This window comes from Camelus bactrianus, chromosome 11 (assembly GCF_048773025.1).
Source record: "Camelus bactrianus isolate YW-2024 breed Bactrian camel chromosome 11, ASM4877302v1, whole genome shotgun sequence".
Classification (NCBI taxonomy): Eukaryota; Metazoa; Chordata; class Mammalia; order Artiodactyla; family Camelidae; genus Camelus; species Camelus bactrianus.
The window spans coordinates 39,650,999-39,672,053 of NC_133549.1; the positions used below are offsets into that span (position 1 = coordinate 39,650,999).

At 41.2% G+C, this 21,055-nt stretch overlaps 1 protein-coding gene across 3 annotated transcripts in view; it reads right to left on the bottom strand.

Moving 5' to 3' along the window:
• The window catches only part of CNNM2 (cyclin and CBS domain divalent metal cation transport mediator 2), a 127,910-nt gene that overhangs the window by 14,745 nt on the left and 92,110 nt on the right, over window positions 1–21,055 (bottom strand). For 2 of the 3 annotated variants that reach the window (XM_010970974.3, XM_010970973.3), the window contains exons 2-4: window positions 14,044–14,187; window positions 11,202–11,339; window positions 8,968–9,137 (exon numbers count right to left, since the gene is read on the bottom strand). In XM_010970974.3, coding sequence (XP_010969276.2) covers window positions 8,968–9,137; window positions 11,202–11,339; window positions 14,044–14,187 — 452 coding nt within the window. Of the gene's footprint in view, window positions 1–8,967; window positions 9,138–10,928; window positions 10,994–11,201; window positions 11,340–14,043; window positions 14,188–21,055 lie in introns of those variants that run through there. The other variant, XR_012510145.1, reaches the window with a different exon arrangement.

Genomic DNA, 21,055 nt, shown 5'->3' on the forward strand with positions numbered 1-21,055 from the left:
TGCCACCTGCTAACGCCAACTCTATTACGTGACCACTGCTATCAGCCTACACTAAATTCCCAAGTATGGAAGCCCTTTCTCAAATCTCTTCCTCAGAAGACCATCTGTCGTCTCTCTTCACTCAACAGAAGTATGGCTGTTACCAATGTCCAACCAATTCTCTTGCTATAATATAAAAATCAACCTGCAAACAAATTGGTACTAAAAATCCTGACCATGCGGGGTCCTACAGGTTCCTGTTATGCATAAATTTTATGCAGGAAGGAAAATCTAAGGAAGAGCAGGATCTGAGCCGAGAAAAGGGAACGGTGTCAAGGAAGGTCGGGATGGGTGACAGCAGACAGCCAGGCTCACTGGGTTTGCAAGGGAAGAAGGGTTTAGAAAAGCAGCTTGGTGAGCAAGTCAGACTATGGAGCTCCTTGAATGACAGGCTAAGGAGCTCAGGTTCTTGAGCAGAGGAATACGGCTGTGGGAAGGTCAAGTCTAGACTAGAGCAGTAGCCATGGGGCTGAGAAAACGTTGCTAGAGACACTACAGACAAGGAATCAACATGATTTGGTGGAACCACAAGGGAGGAAGAAGGGTAAAGGGGGGGGGGTGTCAATAATCATGAGAGAAATCTGCTCTGAGTGACTTGAAGACTGGGGACCCCAAGCTTAGAAATGGAACAGCTGGGAAGGGGCTGAATCCCTGGGGAGTAGGAGAGGAGAGGAAGAATTGCAGGAAACAAGGCCTTTTGAAGAGTCCATCAAAAAGGCTGGAAGGGAAGAATGAAGGTCAGGGAAAAGGTCAAACCTGGCAACAGGTATCTGGGAGACGGTAAGAGGAAGTCCATGGACAGAGACAAAGGGTAACTGCAGCCCGTGACCCAGGACAGGAGGAGAGAAGGAAACCCACATGGGACCAAAGGGCAGCAGGCACAAGCAGAACCAGGCAACTGTCCCCATGGGAACTCAGAGAGGGAAGGACCTCAGGATAAAGGGCTGGTCAGAGAGTCACAGAGGAGCCCCCGGGGGCCGGCAGGACAACTTTCCTAAAGGGATCAGAGGTTGGAGGGGAAGGCAGGGAGGGCAGGTGGGACACAGCACAGGCGGCAGGTCCCCGAGTGCAGATGGCCTCAGGGCAAGAGGGAAGTTAGTGTGGAAGGAGACACAGCAGGAACTCGGGGAGCCAAGGTCAAGACCGGGCAGGGAGTATGGGGGTCAGGGCAGAGTGACCGACCTGAGAGGGGCAGGGTCCCCCAGGGAGGAGGGGAAGGGACATGACACTCAGAGACGGTGAGCAACAAGACGGAAGCGCCGAGGGTGTGCCTTCTCCATTACTTATCCATCTCCTCATGGACTGATCCTTGATTTTGTATCAAGAGTGAGGATGCATGAAAACATCTGCCTCTGGTTGTAAGCTCAGCAGTGGCTGCAGGGCCATCTCATAACCCGAATTTCTATGCAGAAAACCAGGAGGAAGGACCAAAGGCCACGGAGCCTCCTAACAACTTCCGTCTTTATGGATCTCCAGTTGATCCAGATTTTTTTTTTTTAAACAAGCCACAGGGCCTTCTGTGTTCTGTGTCCCCACAAATGGGTGTCAGTTCCCAATTCTTTTGTGATCAACTGTCAGAACCAGTGGGGCAACAGTCACTCCCCAAAAGACTGAATACCTGGTCTACCTCTCGGAAAGGAGCTATTCCTGGGGCAGGACTCATGACTCCCATGCTCAGAACCTCTACCTAGCAGACTGAAAGGCAGAGATCCCCAGCCCTTATTGTGCCCTGGAAACACCTGGGGATTAAGAAAACCACTGCTGTCTGGCTTCCAGTCCCAGCATTCTGATTTACCTAGTGTGGTTCTTAATCGAGCTCTCTGGGTGACTCTCGCATGCAGCAAAGTTTGGGAATCACTGCTTTAAGGCTATTTGTGATCAACAGCCCCAGCTTGGGAACCTCTGTGTAGCCTGGCCTCTCACGAGACTCGCCCAGAAGCTGTGAATCTGAGATTTAAACCAGGACAGCTGCACAAAGATTCACAGCCACCTCAGCGGATCTCTCCTCTGCCCCTCAAGACGGGGAGGAACTACTCTCTTCCTTCTGGAGTCTACCTAATCCAGAGCCATCAGATTGCCAGGTCAGTACACTAGGTCAGGAGTTCCCAGCTGCTTGGAATCCAAGAACTAGGAAAATCCACCTTCCTGCTCAGAAACAGAGAGAGGGTTGCCATATTTTTATTTCATTAAGTAAAGATATTTTAAAACATAGCTATCTACTGTGACCATCATTTCACCAAAGCCCAGACATTTTAACCCCCCAAAATATAGAAAATGTATCATTTCAGAATAACACATAGGTCTGTCAGCTGAATACCTACAGCTTTATGAACATCTTACTGCAATCGCCCTTTTCTCATTTTGCCTCAAACTGGTGAAAACTTTGGCAGGTATCAGCATCGAGGAACCCCTGTACTAGACTAATTTCACTGCATTTACAAACCTGCAGGAGAGGAGCGGATCCCTGCCGGTCTTTCGGTTCCAACATTCTGTGATTCTCCAATTCCAAAAGTTTAAAAACTGCCCAGTCCTATATTCCTCTAAAAGAGTGAAGCTTTTCCAGCAGACCAGTTTTAGAAACATCCATAAACACATTTTTTATTCATATATGTGTGTCAATGGCTCAGATAAGAGACCATGTTCGAGTAAACCTACCAGGACACAAAGTAGGGCTGCCCCACGAGGAAGCAGCTTGCCTGGCTCAAAATCAATCAGGTGTCTTCCCACAAAACGACATTTTCCATACCTATAAGTTTTACTTTTGAAACATTCAGAAATTTGCTCTAATCTAGCATATCACCAAATACAAACAAACAAACAAAAACCAGGACAGGACAGACTCCCAAAGAGGAGCCAGGGCTTCATGTTTGCAAATTGACAAAACAGGAAGAAGGCACCCCTGCCCCAAGCAAAGCTGGCGTCCTGGGTAAAGTTACTACCACAGAAGCCTATCTTTCTTTGGAAAAAGGTATTAGATAAGTCTTTTCAACGTTTCTAAGCATCTACAAAGTATTCAACAGCCTCGGGCTAGACCTAGCCCCAAGGTGGAAGCCTGAGCTACCCTAGTTGCACAAACAAGAACAGGTGAACAGCAGAGGTGACACACCCATGGAGGCTGGAGACCCTCAGATACCATATGCTGAGCATCTGCTTGGTCTCTGGCCCACTCTGGGATTGAGTTCTTTTTTTGTTCTGGTTTTTAAAGTCATCATCACCAAGATAGTTTGACATCTAAAAGGAGGTAACTAAATGCCAGGGGCACAAAATGCCAGGTTGTGTTCACCAACACTGCCCAGTAGGAGGGGGGCACCCCCCCCCCCCCCCGCAGACATCCTCTAGCAACATTTTTCAATCTGGAGTCCACAGATATAGTTCTGGGACTCAGCAAGTTTGCTTCATAAATGTTTAAATTGAAAAAAAAATTTTTTTGATGGTCCCAAATTAATTTACACATCTTTCAGGCCATCTGGTTGACCATCTTCTAACCAAATGCTGCCACCAGATGTCAGTGCCAGCCTTTGCCTTTGTGCTCAAATCTCTGAAGAAGTTGCATTTAACTACTGGAATCACTGCGGCTAAGCCTTGGTACTCAACCAACTGGAGCTCGTTAGAAATGAAGCATTTCAGACTTCACCCCAGACGTGCTGAATCCCTAAGGGATTCCCAAGCACATTAAAGTGTGAGAAACACTGAGCCAAAAAGAAAGGAACAGAGGAGGACTAAACATATAAATAATCCAGTCACAGCCAGCAGAGGCGGACTAATAGCACAACATACTGTACAAACACACAGTCACTCAAACTGAGCGCAGGGCTGGAGGGGGCAGTCCTTGCTGGGCACACGGGGACCCAAGTGAGCTTAATCCAAGAGCCTTGGCTGGAGATTCCTGCTACTGTCCTGCGACCAGTGGCACTTTCCTATCACCCACTGTCATTAACACATTTAGAATACTAATTACTAGTTTGTTTTGTTTACAGTTTTATGTAAGCGTTCTCAGCTCGAAGTGTTCAAAAGGAACTTAAATTAGTTTTACATTTATAGGTCTTTAATTTTTTATACGTATTTAATTTTTTAAAAATAGGGTCAACACTAGGTATCCAAGTAATTTTTTTCTTGTACAGGTAACACACCATGCTAAAGACTCAAGAGAGAGGAAACATTATTCACCTACAGCTCAAAAAATCCATGCTAAAGTTTGGTATTGAAGGCTTAACCCTCCCTCCTTCTCCCAATAACAGGTGACACAATATTAAATATTGTCAAAGGCTGTTTAGTTCTAAGATGCTACCTGTTACCTCCACAAAAGAACAGATTTCACTCCATAGGGAAAAACCCCTTTCTATCACGTCAGAAGCCCTAAAAAGTATCCCAGAACATATGTTGATCTCTTTTCCCCTCTTCCTTATAAAATAAAACAGAACATAAATGTTTTTTTTTAAAAAAAAAAAGCCCCAAAAAAGAGGGGATGGGGCAACTGAACAGAACACGTGAGACATGAAATCAACAAAAATTAACACCAGAAAAAAAGTATTCCTTTCTATCAACTATATAATTGGCAAAGAAAAAAGCCAATCCGCTTGATTTCCTATCATTCTTTATATTTACTAAAATCATAATCCAGTTATGTGCTGTGGAAGCACAAGCATGTTATTTTATTTGCTTAGACATTTTACCCTCCAAAGGACCAATAAGTCCTTTACTATAAATACCAATTATATATATTATAAAAATGGTTTATAATAGTTATAACTACATGCACACACTGTCTTTTTTACTTGACATTTTTGTATATGCTTTCTACTTCTTTCATGACCATATAAAGTTCTCTCATACTGAAATTTGATTAGTTTAGACATACAAACTATTTCTACTACTTTATAATTAATAGATTTATGTGCTATAAATCTATTTGCATAGATAGCTTTATAAAAAGCAATTCTTTCTGGAGATGCATGTATATGAGGGACTGTATATATGTATTCCCAAAAGGAAGCTGCCGGTTTAAGGATGTGATTGGTTTTATAGCACTTGTTCTTTCTTGCTCACTGTCATCACGGATTTTTTACAGATTTTTTGGTTTGTTTTCTAAAATCAAAAATGGATGCTTAATTTCATCAGTTGCATTTCTGGTATCTATTGAAATAAGGATTTTTTTCTTTACAGCTTTTCCTAATTAACGTGGCATATTTTAGTTCTGGAGTCCTGAACTCCTAAAATAATCCTAATTCACTCACAGTCACCATGAATAACTTTGGATATGTCATTGGTCTCTAACTGCTACTTTTTCCTTTGGGAATTCTCCATCAATGTGGATAAGTGAGACTGGCCCATAATATCATCAGAGCTTAGATTAGGCTATACAGTCTTAAAGAATGCATTTGACAATCAAATCATCTTGTTTCATTTATATAATATAGAAACTGAGTTCTTTAAAGTCTCAAATTTCTTTTCAAGTGATTCCTTTAATTCTAGTTGATTTTTTTGAGGGGGGTTGGTGAGAACTCCGAGTTTTGTTCTGTTTTTCTCTTATTACATTAATTATGCCAAGAGAATATTGATTTTGTTAATCTTTTAAAAGAACCAGTCTTGATTTTATTTATGGGATGTAAGGCTTTTTCATTTTATTTTATTTTGGGGGTGGCAGAGGTAATTAGGTTTACTTATTTATTTACTTGTTTATTTTTAATGGAGGTACTAGGGATTGAACCCAGGACCTCATGCATGCTAAACACAAACTCAACCACTAAGCTATACCCTCTCCCCAGGGCTTTTTCATTTTAGAAGTTATTTTCATAACAATCTTTATTTAATTTGCTCTTTTTAGTTTGTTCCTTTTCTATTTTTCTGTTGTAGAAAATTAGTCTTATTTCTTGAGTACTTAAAAGAATAAAATTTCTTAGAACTTTGACATACTATATATGGTATTTATATTATTTAACAGTCTTTTATGATATTCTATATATTTTAATGATAGTCTATATTTTCTCCGTGATTCAGTTGCTACTTAGGGTTTTTAGTTTGCCATTAATTCTATTTTTAATGATTATTTATTTAGATAGGTACTACATGCACATGGTAAGAAATTAAAATTTAAAGTGAGAAGTAAGTGTCCCTTCCACCTTATTTCCAGTCCTCCAAGTCTCCTCTTTATAGGCAACGATTATTACCGGTTTCTTTCTTTCTTTTTTTTTTTTTTAAACACAAATGTTATACACTCCATTCTGTACAAACCTTCGTAAGAGAATTGATCACAATTTTTAAATGGCTTAGTACTTTTCAATTGTGCATTTTTATGTCTAATTTTATCTCATTATGATCTCTGCAGTGAGTTTATGAAAGTTCTATCTTTCTGAATTTACTAGAACTTACCTGTAACAGAGTAAATGGCCAATTTTTATGAAGGAGTCACACAGAACTTTCTGAAAGGTATATTTCTCTGGCTTTATATTTAATTTTCTTCAATTTTAAAAATTGTATTAATTACACAATTTAGAACTCTCAACATTTTTTCTTGGTATACCTGCCCTTTATGGTGGTGGAAAAAACTTACACTAAAATTAAGTTCTTATCCATTTCTAGTTTTATATGTGTATTTTGTTAAGTTATTTAAGGCATGTAGAGCCAATAAAGCTTTCTTCCACTATTTATTGTGCTTTTATCACAATACATTTAATTTAAAAATCTACTTTGTCAGATAAAATTTAAGGTTGTATTCTTTTTAAACATATGTAGTGGGACATATGTGCCCCATAACTTACAGAATGTCCTTTCAGTTAAGCTTATTTAATGGTTTGCTTAGAATAGATTAGACTTTATTCCATCTAGGGTTTAAACTTCAAAGTGATGTTTCTATTTATCATTATAAACGTCTTTTAATCATACATACTATAAAAGACTTCCAAACATCAATTTCTTAACAAAAGAGTTTTTCCAGTGTCTGCAGAGGAGGGCAGCTCACTGGCACTGGGACCAGGAAGGGGAGGTGGATATGCTGCTTTTTTCTGGTTTAATGCTCTTGAAATGCAGTCAAACATGCTCAATAACTTGGTACGAGTTTCCAGTGATGGATTAGCGACATTTTAGGGTGGAACATACTCTAAGTGATGACAGCTGTGCTAGATTGATAAGGTCTTGTGGTATTTCGTTTTGTTATACTCTGGGTCCCTCAGGTAACTAGCTGGCCTGCAAGAACCTGATTTTCACCAAACTCTGTAATTTAAACACCTCCATAAATCCTTTAAATCCAGAACACACACTATTAAAAAAAAACCCATGACATCATCAAGGAACTTGTCACATTTATATAAATATTTAACATGACGTAGGTATTCAAATGCAGGTACATGTACGTAAAAGTCTCATCTTTAAAGATTTACTTATAAAGGGACAAGGAGTCTAAGTCCCTCTTCCATAAAATCTATTTTTAGATCCATCAGCCAGGAAATAGTTTTTTTATATACCAACAGAGCATTACTGAACCACAACTTCATAAATGCTAACTATATAAAAATCGACAATTGAAAGCCACCGAGTTTCTATTATTACCACTGCAATTCACAATGTCAACCCTCAGAGTTCTCCTAAATAACTGTCTTTAATGTAATTCAGTTTCTCTAGGTTTAAGGAATATTCACATCTAGGTTTTATAAGAAACATGAATGTTTCATTCCTTCACTGTAGTAAATAAATTCCTTATGTTCCCCCCACACAGTTTCCAGCTTATCTTCCCCCAGAGAAAAAGAAAAACACAATTCAGAATGAGACTAAGGTTAGTGGAAGAATCAGGGTACTGAATGAGAAACCCTGCAAACAGAAGTTTCAGACAGACTGTGTGAAAGCGGCATATAAGCAGTTCATCTACAGATTTCTCTCCAGTTCTTCACTTCTGCTTCCAGAATTCACCAAACTGTCCAAACACGGGGCATGAACACAACACTTCCCAGAGTTCCTAACATCTAGACATCTGATAAGAGTTATTTTCGAGTAAAAAGAACCTTCTTAATTCATTTAGATACTTGGGACCTTGCTGGACTCATGTAAATCGTAGATGTGCCTACCAAGTGCTAATTACACTCTACCTAGGAAAGTCAACAAGAAATAGGAGAATGCTTAAGGTATTCTCATTCTGAAACACAGAATTCCTATAAATTCTTCAATAAAGAGGTACAAGAAGTCAATAAAACTAGCACTCTATTCACTGTACTGTTGGTCTTCACACCAAGAACTGTGCTGTACCAGTGAAACTGGGATACAGCCAGGGCCCCCTGCCAACTCAAGTACAAAAGCCCCTCAGGAGGCTTCATAATGGATGCACCCTCTCACTTTATATAGTGGCTTATGTTATAGTGAGAAGGAGATAAGTCACCATTGCCATGAGAGACGGATTATCCCATCAGCCCCTTGTTCAGAGTCTGGTTAATAACAAGGGGAAATAAAACCCCAATAATAAATGGATTATTTTGATGGCGTTAAGGGAAGAGATAATAAGATATCTCTAGGAAGTTGTATAAGATCAAGTCCTAATGAGGGGTGGAAAAAAGAAAAGATGGTAAAAAGACAACCCAAGGAACTCACGACACTTAAGTTTCAAATGCCCAGCCACAATTTGCACACGTACAGGTTAAGTCCCCCAAACTCTCCAAAAAATACAAACAACTGAATTCATCATTCTTCAAATGAATGCCTCATTGCTTCAGCAGTCACTAAGTGCCCATCAGTACTAGAAATTAAAGCAACTGATGACATTGCTTTATACTGACACTATTTTGCAGACGCGAAAACAGGGAGAGGAAAGCCTCCCAGGTACAAGGCCACCCCAGAAATCACATATGTAATCCTTGTCCCCGTTCACCTACACCAAGTCTCCTCAGAGCTGGAGGCGGGAGGTTGCTCAATGAGACCAAACAACTATTGATTAATTCTTCTGACCTGCAAAATGAGAACGAAGTAGTCTACAGGTTTGTTGCGCTGGTAGAGGTAGTACTCTGGGGCTTTCTTGTTCTTCTCATCAAACTTCAGCTCCTGGATGACATTGGGGTGCTTTAGCAGCCTTAGGAGGATCTTCTCTGACATCTGGGATGGGCTAAATGCTTCTACTTCTATAGATATAAACACAACTTGATATTACACTTCAAATGGATGGAAAAAATGATACTAGTGAGTAAGGTGTTCAGAGAATAAGAATACTTGGAATCAAAAGTGATACGGTACGGATTAACGAGACTTCCGTTTGGTGATCCACTGGGGGCAGATTACCTGGGAGAAATTAGAAAATGCTGAATTCTCGTGTTTGTCGCTGTAAAAATGTTTCCTTTGCAACCTGTCATTGGCTCGAGTCCTCATAAAAACACCCTTATTTTCTGACTGATACAAATGAAAAGTCAACCAGAAGCAGGCTCTATGACTGCCAGGATGCCCTTCAACAGGCCACAACAGTCTGGTCCAACAACGGCCAAGGGAAGAAGCAAAGATCAGGAAGCGTCTAGGTGTGGGTTAGTACCAGGTGCACAGACACAGGGCGTCACATCTCAGTCTGCCATCCGACTACCCCGAGAGAGTCTGGGTACAAAGGAAGGTAGAGACTCAGAATAAAAGCAAGGCACGTGCACACATCAACATGCACTCCTACTTGCTAACTAAAAAAAAAAAAAAAAAAAAAAAAGTAATGTTGATCTGAATTTACTAAAGTATCAATTTTATTTAAAACAACAAAAACCCAAATCACTGACTTAAGGATGCTATCCTGGAAGTCGGCTCCATGGTATCTCAGAGGCAGAGGAGGATAACATTTAGTTTTAAATTGTGGTTTTTAAGTGATGAAGAATCATATTTTCAGAATTAGAAAAAGGATAAGTCAAAGATACGGTTTATATGTTTAAAAAATTTTCAAGTTATACGTGAGATGTAAATTCTGTATCAGCTTCTGTGACTTTTTGGTAATAACAAAATAAGATAGTACATGGCAGAAATTTTGGAAAATACAGAAAAAGATAAGGAAGAAAATAAAATCACCTATAAACCAAGCACTCATAACCATTCTGAGCAACTGGTGAGCATTTCTTTCCAGTACCTTGCCTAGCCATGAGTGCCGGGTACGTGTGTGTACACACAAAATGCAAGGATAGTCTTAGGTACACACGGTTTTATATTGTTTCTTCTCACTTTACATCAAACTATGAGTATTTTCCCATGTCATGAGTATTATACGGTGAGCATTTCCAGGTATCTGAAAACGTGATTTTAAAGAGTGCGTAACATTCCATCATGTGGCCGCTGTTAGCCTTCTTTGCAAAATATTTTAAGTACACTGCATTCAGTTGAAAGGCACTGGCTGCCCATCTTGGACACAGACGTCTTCTACAGGCCACTGGGTACTCTCAGATTTTCTCACACTTCCCCTGGCCAACAGAGCTCACCCTTCACCTAGAGAGCCATCTGGGGATGTGAGCAGGGTCAGTCAGTCTCTTAAGTCCATTCGACCTTGACCTCTCTGGAGCAGTCAGTGCCGGCTGGGTTGGTGGTTTTAATACTGTGAACGCTTGCCTCCTGGAACGGGCCCAGGTTAACACTCTGGTTGGAAGAGGCCATCAAGAAATCCATGTCAGAGTTCTGAGAATGTCTGATTTCACTAAAACTGTAAAGGGTAACAATTCAATTGTGAAAATCTATCGTTCTTCTTTGCAAATCAGAGCAGCTGCGTTACCACTGCTGTCCAACTGTTCTTCCAAGGCTAGCTGAAGAAAAAATTACTCAACTGTCCGACACACAACGGGGTGGTGTCTGGTTGGCACTGTCAGCCTACTCCGCCAGCTGGTCTCCCCTGGGCTGAGCTGAAGCGGATGGCCAGGCCTACTGTTCACATGCAGTGTGGCACTAACATTCATCCTTACCTTTCAGACCAATTTTAAGTTACTGGTCCACCCCTGGTAAATGTCTCAGAGGGTTCATGCCGACACTGAACACAGGAGAGGAGAGAATTTAAAAAGAAAAAAAACAAAAACAAAACAAAAACAAAAACAAAAAAACAAAAAACAAAACACAAAAGTGGCATTACTTGTCACCCCATTTCCCGGTCTCCACCCCCAGCCCACCCCAGTCAGCGGTGGGTGAGAAACTCGCTCCAGGGTTGGCAGAGATTTCAGACTCTGATAAGCTGCACTTGCCTGTTGCTAGGAAACGGTGCATGGCCAGGAGAAGCTGTGGTGATATTTTAACCTTCATCTCGCTGTCTGTCTGCTTAAAGGCAGAAAAATCTTGCTTTCTTTCTCGATGGGCCACTTTCTTTTTCGTTCTGTTATCAGCTGAGGGAGGAAGGAAAAACAGAAAAAGGGAATGCAGTCCATTAGATTGGGGTGCTTTTGGAAAGAAAGTGACATAATATATTTATTGGAAAGGCAAGGCTCTCTCTCCAGATTGTGGGCACGCTACACACACACACACACACACACACACACACACACAGAAAGGGGAAGAGGGAGAGAATCCTCATCAAATCCATCCAGCAGAGTCGTGACACAATCCAAAACAGGTAAGAACACACTATAAACACACTTCATGGAGATCATGAGAGCCCTTACAAGCACATCACAGGGCAGCCACAGACAAAAATCCTCCCCCGGTACAGCCTATACAGCCACATAGCAACAGAGTGCGTGGCCTGGAGCGCACACAGTCTCCTGGACTCAGTGTCGCCTCACCGCAGTCAAGACCAGTCATGTGCTACAGGAGACACAGAAGTGTGTCCCTGCCTGTAAGAGGCTCCTGGCCTCTGCTGAAATAGAAAACACACACACACAATCTCAAGAAACAAACAAGAACACTCACAGAACACTGTTTTAATAATAATATATGTTAGTTTCATTTCTGCCCCAGACCATGAGATGCTCAAGGTCAAGCACATAGCAGGAAAGGCATTCAGAGGAGGTCGGCACGCTTCCCCTGTAAAGGGCTAGGCGGTAAACCCTTCGGGCCCTGCTGTAACTGCTCAGCTCTGCTGTTCAGCAAAAGCAGCCATCTGTCAATGCATGAGCATGGCGGTGCTGCCGGAAAGCTTTACGGCAGACGTGAAATTTTAATTTCATACTGTTTCGCATGTCACAAAATAAAATTATTCTTTTGAGCTTTTTCAACTGGAAAATTTTTTTAAAAAAACTTTAGCTCGTGGGCCATATGAAAACAGGCTGTAGGCAGGCACTTGTGGGCTGTAGTCTGCCAACCCCTGATCTAGAAGGTGTCTAACGCAAACACTTTTTTTTTCCAAGTATTTTTCTGGACAAAGCAATAATCAAGAAAAAACCAGGTTGGAGACAAGACCCCAACTGCTTGCTTTTTTTTTTTTTTATCCCCTAAGAATCAAGAATCTTCACATTACCATTTCATGCCAAGGGCAAAACAGAGTGATTACTAACTTGGCTTGTCCTGCGAGAAGCAATCACAGCCTGTAATTTTCTTCTGTCTCAAATTCTCTTTAGAATCAGGCAGTGGGAATCAATGCAAACATTTTAAATCCTCTTCTAACGGCAAAGGCAGTCATCATCCCTGAGCTCCTATCTAAATCAAGAATGTACCTGAACCCCAAGTTCAGCTTCTCATCTCATGAAGTCACATATGAAATGCATCTAATCAAGGTTTGAAAGAAGTGAACTAAAGTGCAAACGTAAAATCTCACAAATGTCTAAATTGTCTTTCTCATGATGAGTGATGCCCCTGGGGAAACAAATGTGCAGACACACACTTGGTACCAAATAGTCACTGTGAGGAAGGATGAAAAGAATTTATTCTTTTCACACAAATAACCATATTCCCTATTATGAAATCTCCGATCACTCTCCAAGAGTCAAAAGGGTAAAACGTAGAAACTGGTGGGTTTGTTTTTTTTTTTTTAAAGAACACTATACAGGCATGATGAAAAACTAAGATACATTTTCAGAAGCTGGTCATAAGCCAAATATAAAAATTTATTTTTTTAAGGGTGCATAGAAGATTTTTTTCAATTTTCAAATGAGGGACATTCCCTTCTAACAGGACTGAATAAAAATCAGTCCGTTTTGAGCAAGGCTGGCTTGGTCCCAGGTGCTCCAGGCCATTTGAATGATCCACTCTCCCCTCCAAGTCATGCTTCAAAAGCCAAACAGGACAAAAAGAACCCAGATGCTCTTTCTCTATATCACCTTTGAGAGCCCCAAATATCTCAGGCCTTGGGCCATCTTTGGCATTGAGAAACTCTTGGAAGGGTACTACTTTGCTAAGAGTGAGGTTGAGGAAGGTTTAACCTCCACAGTCCAGCAGTTGTGGACTTTGATGAGACAGGATGCACGTTCAACACTCAACCCAAGATCAAGCCTACTCCTAGGCAAACACGTGTGGATACTCCCCTTCCCCACCCCACTGCCTAAAAGGCAGAGAAGCAGAGAATGAGAAGAACATTTTATTACGTACCCCGACCTGTTCTGCCTTCTATATACATGCCACCGTGCCACCATTGCCTCAGCAAAGCTACACCTGCAAATCTCCCCTCTACCCTGGTTGATGGGTTCCAAAAGAAGGCAATTTCAACAGTTGCTATCCATCAATTTAACAAATCCCCCTCACTCTTCAAGAACTTGAATTATGACCTTAGGTAGAAACAAATTTATCTGAAAAAATTTGCCTAATTGTGTAAAATGAAAATTTAGCAAAGAACAATTCTTTTTCCAGACGTAAGATAAATGTGAAAACCGAGAATGGAGTTTTCTTTTCAGGACAAGTAATGAATGTCCGGATCAATGGTAAGAAGCAGCTGGCTTTTCAAAAAAACATGGCCAGTGGACATTACAGGACCTGCCTCCTCTTCTTCCTCCCTGATGAAGGGACTGGAATATCCTGACAGGTGGTACCCAGCCTACACATGCAATGCATAATTAGAAATAGGCAGACAATAGCTGGAGAGATGTCACATGACTCACAAATAACACGACAAATAAAAGCAAAGGTTTTGGAAAATTACACTCAGGCAATGTTACTCACTGTATAAATCTGTTTCATCTAGAATCTCAGATTTGATGATTTCTTCAATCACATCCTCTAATGTGACAATTCCCAGAACTTCATAAAAGGGATCCCCCTCTCCCTCATTGTTTACTCGCTGCACAATAGCCAGGTGAGATTTACCTTTAAGGAAAAGAAAACAAAGTTGAACAGGTAATTTGCTGAGTTTCCTGAATGAGGTCTTACAGATGATTATGATAAAAAAAAAATAGCAGTAAACACAGATACCAGATTATCAAAGTCTACGTTTCAGCTTTTAAATATCGTTTGGAAATACTGCCAATGAAAAGCTTCATGAGCCATCAGAAGCAAGACCAGTTAAGCCAGAGAAACATCGTCTACACACATGGTACCACCACATTACCATCTAATTCCTAGTGGATTTGGTCTTCAGTAATGCCAGCTCTTCCTTTGTGACTTTTTAGCAGCTGCTACTTTAGGAGAACAGTTCCCAAAGTGTGGTCCGTGGACCCCCCAAGGGGTGCCCAAAACCCTTTTAGGAAAGTCAGCAAGGCCAAACTATTTTCATTAGGTTACTACAAGGCAGCAGTAGTGTGGTCAGTGTGCTAGTGGTCACTGTCTTCTCCACCACACACAGTAAGAGGGAAGAAAATCCGTTCCTCTTATGAATATCCTTGATGAAAAACAGTAAAAGATATTAGTTTCATTAGACCTTGATTCCCGAGGACCTTTTAATACTGTATGTGACAAAATGTGAAATAACAAAATACACTTCTGTTGCATTCTGAAGGATGATGGTTGCTGTCTTGAGGAAAAGGACTCATGCAATTGTCTGGGTTGCAAGTTGGAGTAGCCGCTTTTCATTGAACATCATTTATATTTGAAAGAATGAATGACGAACAAACAAACCATGGTTGTTTAGACTTGGATATTTGGCAGACATTTTCTTGAAAATGAACAAAACGAGCCTGTTACATTAAGGAAAACAACCGCAGTGTTTGCCGCCAAAGAAAACATTTGCGCTTTCAAGGGAAAACTAGAATTTTTGGGAAACTTGTACTGACCGCCATGAGCTTGAGGGCTTCTCAACAAAGACGCTCCTGATGAGACAGTTGGTGATGCTAACAAATGTGATTTGACGAGTAGCAAATAAGAAGATATGTCAACATTTAAAAGATCTGCGTAACTCAGTGAACCAATATTTTTCCAAATGGCCATGGCAATGACATTACCAAATCATGCGTGGGTAAACGATTTGCTCAGAGTGCAATGTATAACAGTGGACTTTTAAAAACTTTTTATTTTGCAGTAATTTTAGATTTACAGAAAAGTTGCAAAGACAGTGAAGAGAGCTCTTGTATACCCTTTACTCCATCTCCGACTAATGGTTAAGCACCTTACTTGACTATGATATATTCATCACAGCTAAAAAACTGACATTGATATGGTAATGGTCAGTAAATTCCAGAATTTATTTGGATTTCACCAGTTTTTCCACTAATGTCCTCTTTCTGTTCAAGTATCCACTCCAGAGCACCACACTGCTTTTAGCTGCCATGTCTCCCCAGTCTCCTCTGCTCTGTTATAGTTTCCCAGTCTTCCCTTGCTTTTTGTGATGCTGACAATCAAGGAGAACCGGTCAGGTATCCTGGAGAGTGTCCTTTGATTTGGACGTGTCCGATGTTTTTCTTGTGCCAAGACTGGGGTTATGTGTTTTCTAGTTACATCACATCAGGGTTTACACGGCAGCTGCATGATATCACAGGTGATGTTCCCCTTCGCCGCTTGGTTAATGCCATGTTTCCCAGGTTTCTCCACTATCATGTTACTAATGTTCCCCTTCCCCTCATTCTACTCCTTGGAAGCAAGTCGCTAAGTCTAGTCCACCCCCAGGGAAGGGTGAGGGGTAGGAAGCCAGCTCTACTTCCTGGAGTCAGGGAGGATCTATATTCAGTATTCTGTAAGGAAGATTTTGGACCAAAAGCTTTTAACATAACAGGGCACCAAAAGTCCACTGGTATAGTTTCAGATTCAACATTGCAACTAATCTTTAAGAAACTACCACTTGTGGAGTTCTGGCACAGTATCAAAGAACAGCCACAATTATTCAAAAAGGCTATTAAAATACCCACCTTTTCCAAATACATATCTGTGTGAGGCCAGATTTTCTTTATACACTTCAGTTAAAACAGTATACAGCACAGACTGAATGCAGAAGGTAAGAGAACCCAGCTACCTTCCATTTAGCTAGATAACAAAGATACACAGAAAGGCAAACAATAACACTTTACTATTTATGTTTTGGAAAAGTTACTTTTAATAAAAATATTATTTATGTTAACATGTAATGGATTTATTACTGTCCCTTAAAAATGAATTAGTAAGTAAATATTTTTAATTTCTCAGGTTTAATTTCAAATCCAGTAAATATCAAAAGACATAACCCACGAGGAAGAACACATGCTGTAAAGCTGAGCAGGTCTGGACGTGAACTCCAGCATGGCCACTTTAGCCATCACCAGCTGTGTGATCAGGAGCCTGAGCCACAGTCCCCTCTGCTCGAAACCCAGGTTCACGATCATCACTGCTACACAGACCTGTTGTGAGTATCAGAGAGAATGTCGGTACCTAGCCAAGACAGTGCCTGGGATCCACTGGGTGATCAATAAGTGGTAACTCCTATTAGCTTATTCATATTCTTCCTCAGTTGTAAGGCACCATGAACTTACTACCAGCTTAGTCAGAAAAAAGGACTCCACTACATTCAATGTACATTGTGATTAAGAGACGCATTTCAATTTCAGAAGGATCTTTTAAAATATTAAATATATCTCTCAAACACCAATATTGGTTTCCCCAGCCCAAGAAATGCAAGGCATCTGAAGCACATCCTTAAGCCAAGTAGACATGATCTGGAAACTGCATGATCAGTTAACGTTATTTTTTTTGAATGACAAGGGCTTTGGTGGGGAGAGGGGAGGGATGGTGGGGGTAAGAGGGACTCCTTTAAATAAAGTACACCTAAAACTTCAAATTGGGAGAATTCACTCAGACACAATCAGCCAGACAAACTAAAAATATTCTGAAGGCCAGGTCTGATCAAGTTCCCAGCACTTACTCAGAAACTGGCTTTGGTTCTGTAGGTTTGTCTGCCCTCTTCCGCTCTGTCTCAGACCCCTTTACAGGCAACAATGTCTGGAAGCCTAGAAGTTTAGATTGTCAGACAATTAGGCATCCTAACAATTTTCATCCTTAGCAGGCTCATGCTCAAAGAATGAAAATATTTTGAGCAAATGAGACTAGGAGGGAAACTTATCAGCAATAGATATAAACACCGCATCAGGTCAAGTCAATCCTAGTGCAGCCAATTCAGTCCGGTCAGTTTCTCACATCTGCTTTCCCAAGGACCCAAACATAAGCAGTTAAAAATTCTTGGTGAATGCTGTCTGTCGAAAGTTAAATTCTTTTGCTATTCCCAGCTTGTGATCATTTAAAAGGAATTTTCCAAAGCAAGGTCTAATATTAGACTCAAAATGAAGTTTCCATTCCACTGAGGCGCTATTCTCACCAAAGTAACTACCGCATAATCAGATTGTCTTGGAGCAATTCGTTTAAATGCAGATGGACATACTTGAAATACCAACCCGATAGCACCAACAGATCCGACTGGAAAGGGCCTTTCTCTAGGAGAAATTATTCATGTCAGCTAGGCTTCTTAGATTGAAAATTATGAAGGTTTCTTCCCAGTTCACTTGTAGCCTTTCACACCCCCCACCTTCAATGTTGAAACTTCTTCATCTGCCCCAGAGCCACATTTTTTCAGCTTTGGAATTCCTGGTGAGAAGTCTTGTTTTCTGAACCTTCCCAGTAAGCAGGACAAAAAAAAATTGATACCCTTCTTTCTCTAATCATACTTTTGGAGGACAGACAGCAATACAATGTACCTACTCCCCTACTTCACCATTCACTGCAGGGACTTCAGTCTTCGGCCTCATCAGAGCAATCAAAAGGAAAACGTAACTTGTCAATACAGAGATTTAAAAAACTGAGCTCAGTTAGCATCTTTCTTAACATGAGAAAGATTAAGCCAGGATTGAAAGCAGCAAGACAATTTGGGGGAAATTAATAACAGATTAAACCAAAAGCTAAAAAAGATTATGAACTGATGGATTCTTAACCTCCAAAGAGAAGAATGAAAACACAGCCATTGGCATAATATGCAATTATAGGCATCAAATAACACTAAAACTTTTTAATACATATAGATTAAATAAACATGATTATATAGAGGATTAAGCACACTGCTGTCACAGTGAGCTTGAAGAGAGCCCTCTGCGGCTAGCTATAAGACATGCAGTATTCCAGTCATTTCAAACTGTCCTGAAATTTATCCCTATAGCCTCTCTCCACCTAGTCTGGTCCTAGAAATGGAGGAAAAAAGGATCCCTAAGTCAGATCTAAGAGAATCTAAGCAGGCCTGTCTTCAGAGGACATGGCACTATGAATACATCCCCCTTTACAGTCACAATCGTAAGCAAATTATCATGAAATAGTCACCTAGATCCTTCTGCCTAACTGCAATGTGCTCAAAACAGGGCACTTGCACAGATGAAGTTACAAGAACATGTCTTCACTGTGAGATGGACTAAGTAACAATCTGGACCCAGTAAAACTGGGACCAAATTTCTGCCTCTGCCTGCTTCTACTGCCCCCAAATCAAAGTTTATTATTTGCATATTTTCTCTAGAGAATCAGCCCAGCATGGTGTTGCCCCACTTGCGTCTTTTAACCTTACCACAGTGCTAGGCTCAGACTTTGCATGACAGATAACCACCTGCATTTTGATAGGAATAGTTAACTAGACAGTGATGAGGCTGACCAAGGAAGGGGACCTGTAACTGCCTGATGAAAACATGGCCTCTTTTGCAATCATACAAGTTCGATGTCAATCAAGTGAAATGGAAGAGTAGACAGATGAATTAAAGCAGCTAAGGAAGAAAGGCAGGAGGGCAGATGGACTAGAATGGAACTAGAAACAACCTGACACAGCTGTGCTAATAGAAAGTGACAGACAGTAGTTGAAAAAAACCTCACAACACGAGCCCAAGGCAAACAGAGTCCTAAAATGCCACTCGAACAGCAGGAAGAAAACAAACAGGAGATTCGACAATGAGAAAACGAAGTCAAACATTTCATATTTGCCATGAGTGCTGCGTCGCACACCGCACAGGGCACAGAACGCAAGGCCTCACGGTTCCCCTGCAGTTGTGCAGTGCCGTGGGGCCCCTTCGCTAAGCAAGGGCAGGGCAAATGAAGCATCTGATATGCCTTTGTTTTTAAAGATGTCCCAGTTTATCTAACATGGTAAAATAATTCAATAAGTAGGAATCAACAAAGGTCCTAGGAGCGAGTTCTGTGAAACTAGTGGTAAAAGAAAGAAATGCTCTGTAAGTCAGAATTCAGGTCCCACATCACTAGAACCAAATGGGGTGCAGATGTATTTGAATGGCCATACCTAAGACCTCCCAAGGAAACCAGTTTGCACATTAGTCATCAAGGAAGTCAATATACTTTAAAGAAAATTAGAATTAGATTTAGTCTGACTGACAAAAAATGAACAAATGGATCAATGAGCTAAGGTTTATGAACATAATTTATAAACATAAAATACAATGTTATGTATGTATCAATGAACTACTGTCACACAAAGTCATTCATTCACTCAGTAAATATTTACTGAATATCTACTATGTGCCAGGCTCATACATTAGGGAACAAAACAGAGCTCTGGCTTTCAAGGAACATTCTAGCAGAGAAGACAGACACTGAGGGGAACAGACAGTAAAAAAGCACATCAGATTGTATAAAATGTAGAGAACAAAAAAGCCAGGGCTGAATCATTTAATTTGAGATGGCCAGTGAAAGGCCTTCCTATTAAGGAGACATTTAAGCAACACTGAAGGGTGTTAAGGAGCCAAATGAAGTCTCTAAGGCGCTGGGTAAAACCTTTCTGGGAGAGGGGACAGGAGCAGCCCGACATGCTTAAGGAAAAGCAAGGAGGCCAGCATGGCCGGAGCAGAAGCAGTAAAGGTGAGGTGTGGGGGGCAGGTACACAGACCACATCACCATTGCAAAGACTTTAACTTTTACCTCCGAAGGTGGGAAGTCACTGGAACTTCTGAGCAGTAGACTGACATGATCTGCATTGTTTTAAAAGAATCGCTGGCTGCTGGGTGAGGAAAGGCTTGGCAGCTGATGGGAGGAAGACAGCAGTGGGGAAGGGCAGAACCAGAGTTGGGGGATGATGGGGGGACCAGTTAACAAGCTATTTCAGTGATCCCAGTGAGAGGGAATGGTGGCTTGGACCAGATGGTAACAGTGGAGGTGATGGGAAGGACTTAGATTCCAGGTATGTATTTTAGACAGAGCCAACAGGTCTGTTGATGGATCAAAGGGAGGCAGAAGAAAAAGAGACAAGCCAAGGCTGACTCTAAAGTTTTAGGGCCTGAGCAGCGGGAAGGATGGAGTTGCCGTTTCCCAAGGAGGACTGTGGAAGGTACATGTCTGGACAGGAGAGATCAGTTCTGTTTTAGACAGGTCAAGAGCGAGATGCCTACAGGATATCTTGGTGGAAATGTCAAACAGACAGTTACGTACCTAAGTCCAGAATCCCAGAGAGTGAGAGAGGCATGGGCTACAGATGAAGACTGAGAATCTGCAGAGAACAGAGGGTGGAAGCCAGACATCAAAGGAGATCACCCAGAGACTGGGTGTGGACGGAGGAAATATCCTAGCGTTGAGCCCAGGGCAGGCCGACGCTTCGGAGAGTAAAAAGCGGGGACACAACCAAAGAGGAGACTGAGAAGGTCCAGCCAGTGGGGTGGACAGAGAATCAAGAGAGGCAGGTTTTGGAAGCCAGACTTTAAAAAAAAGCTATTTCAAGAAGCAGAAAGGAGTCAAAAGTATCAAATGCAGCCAAAAGGCTGTGAAAGATGATTTTGGTGACAAAACGTGCTCAAGATAAGAAAGG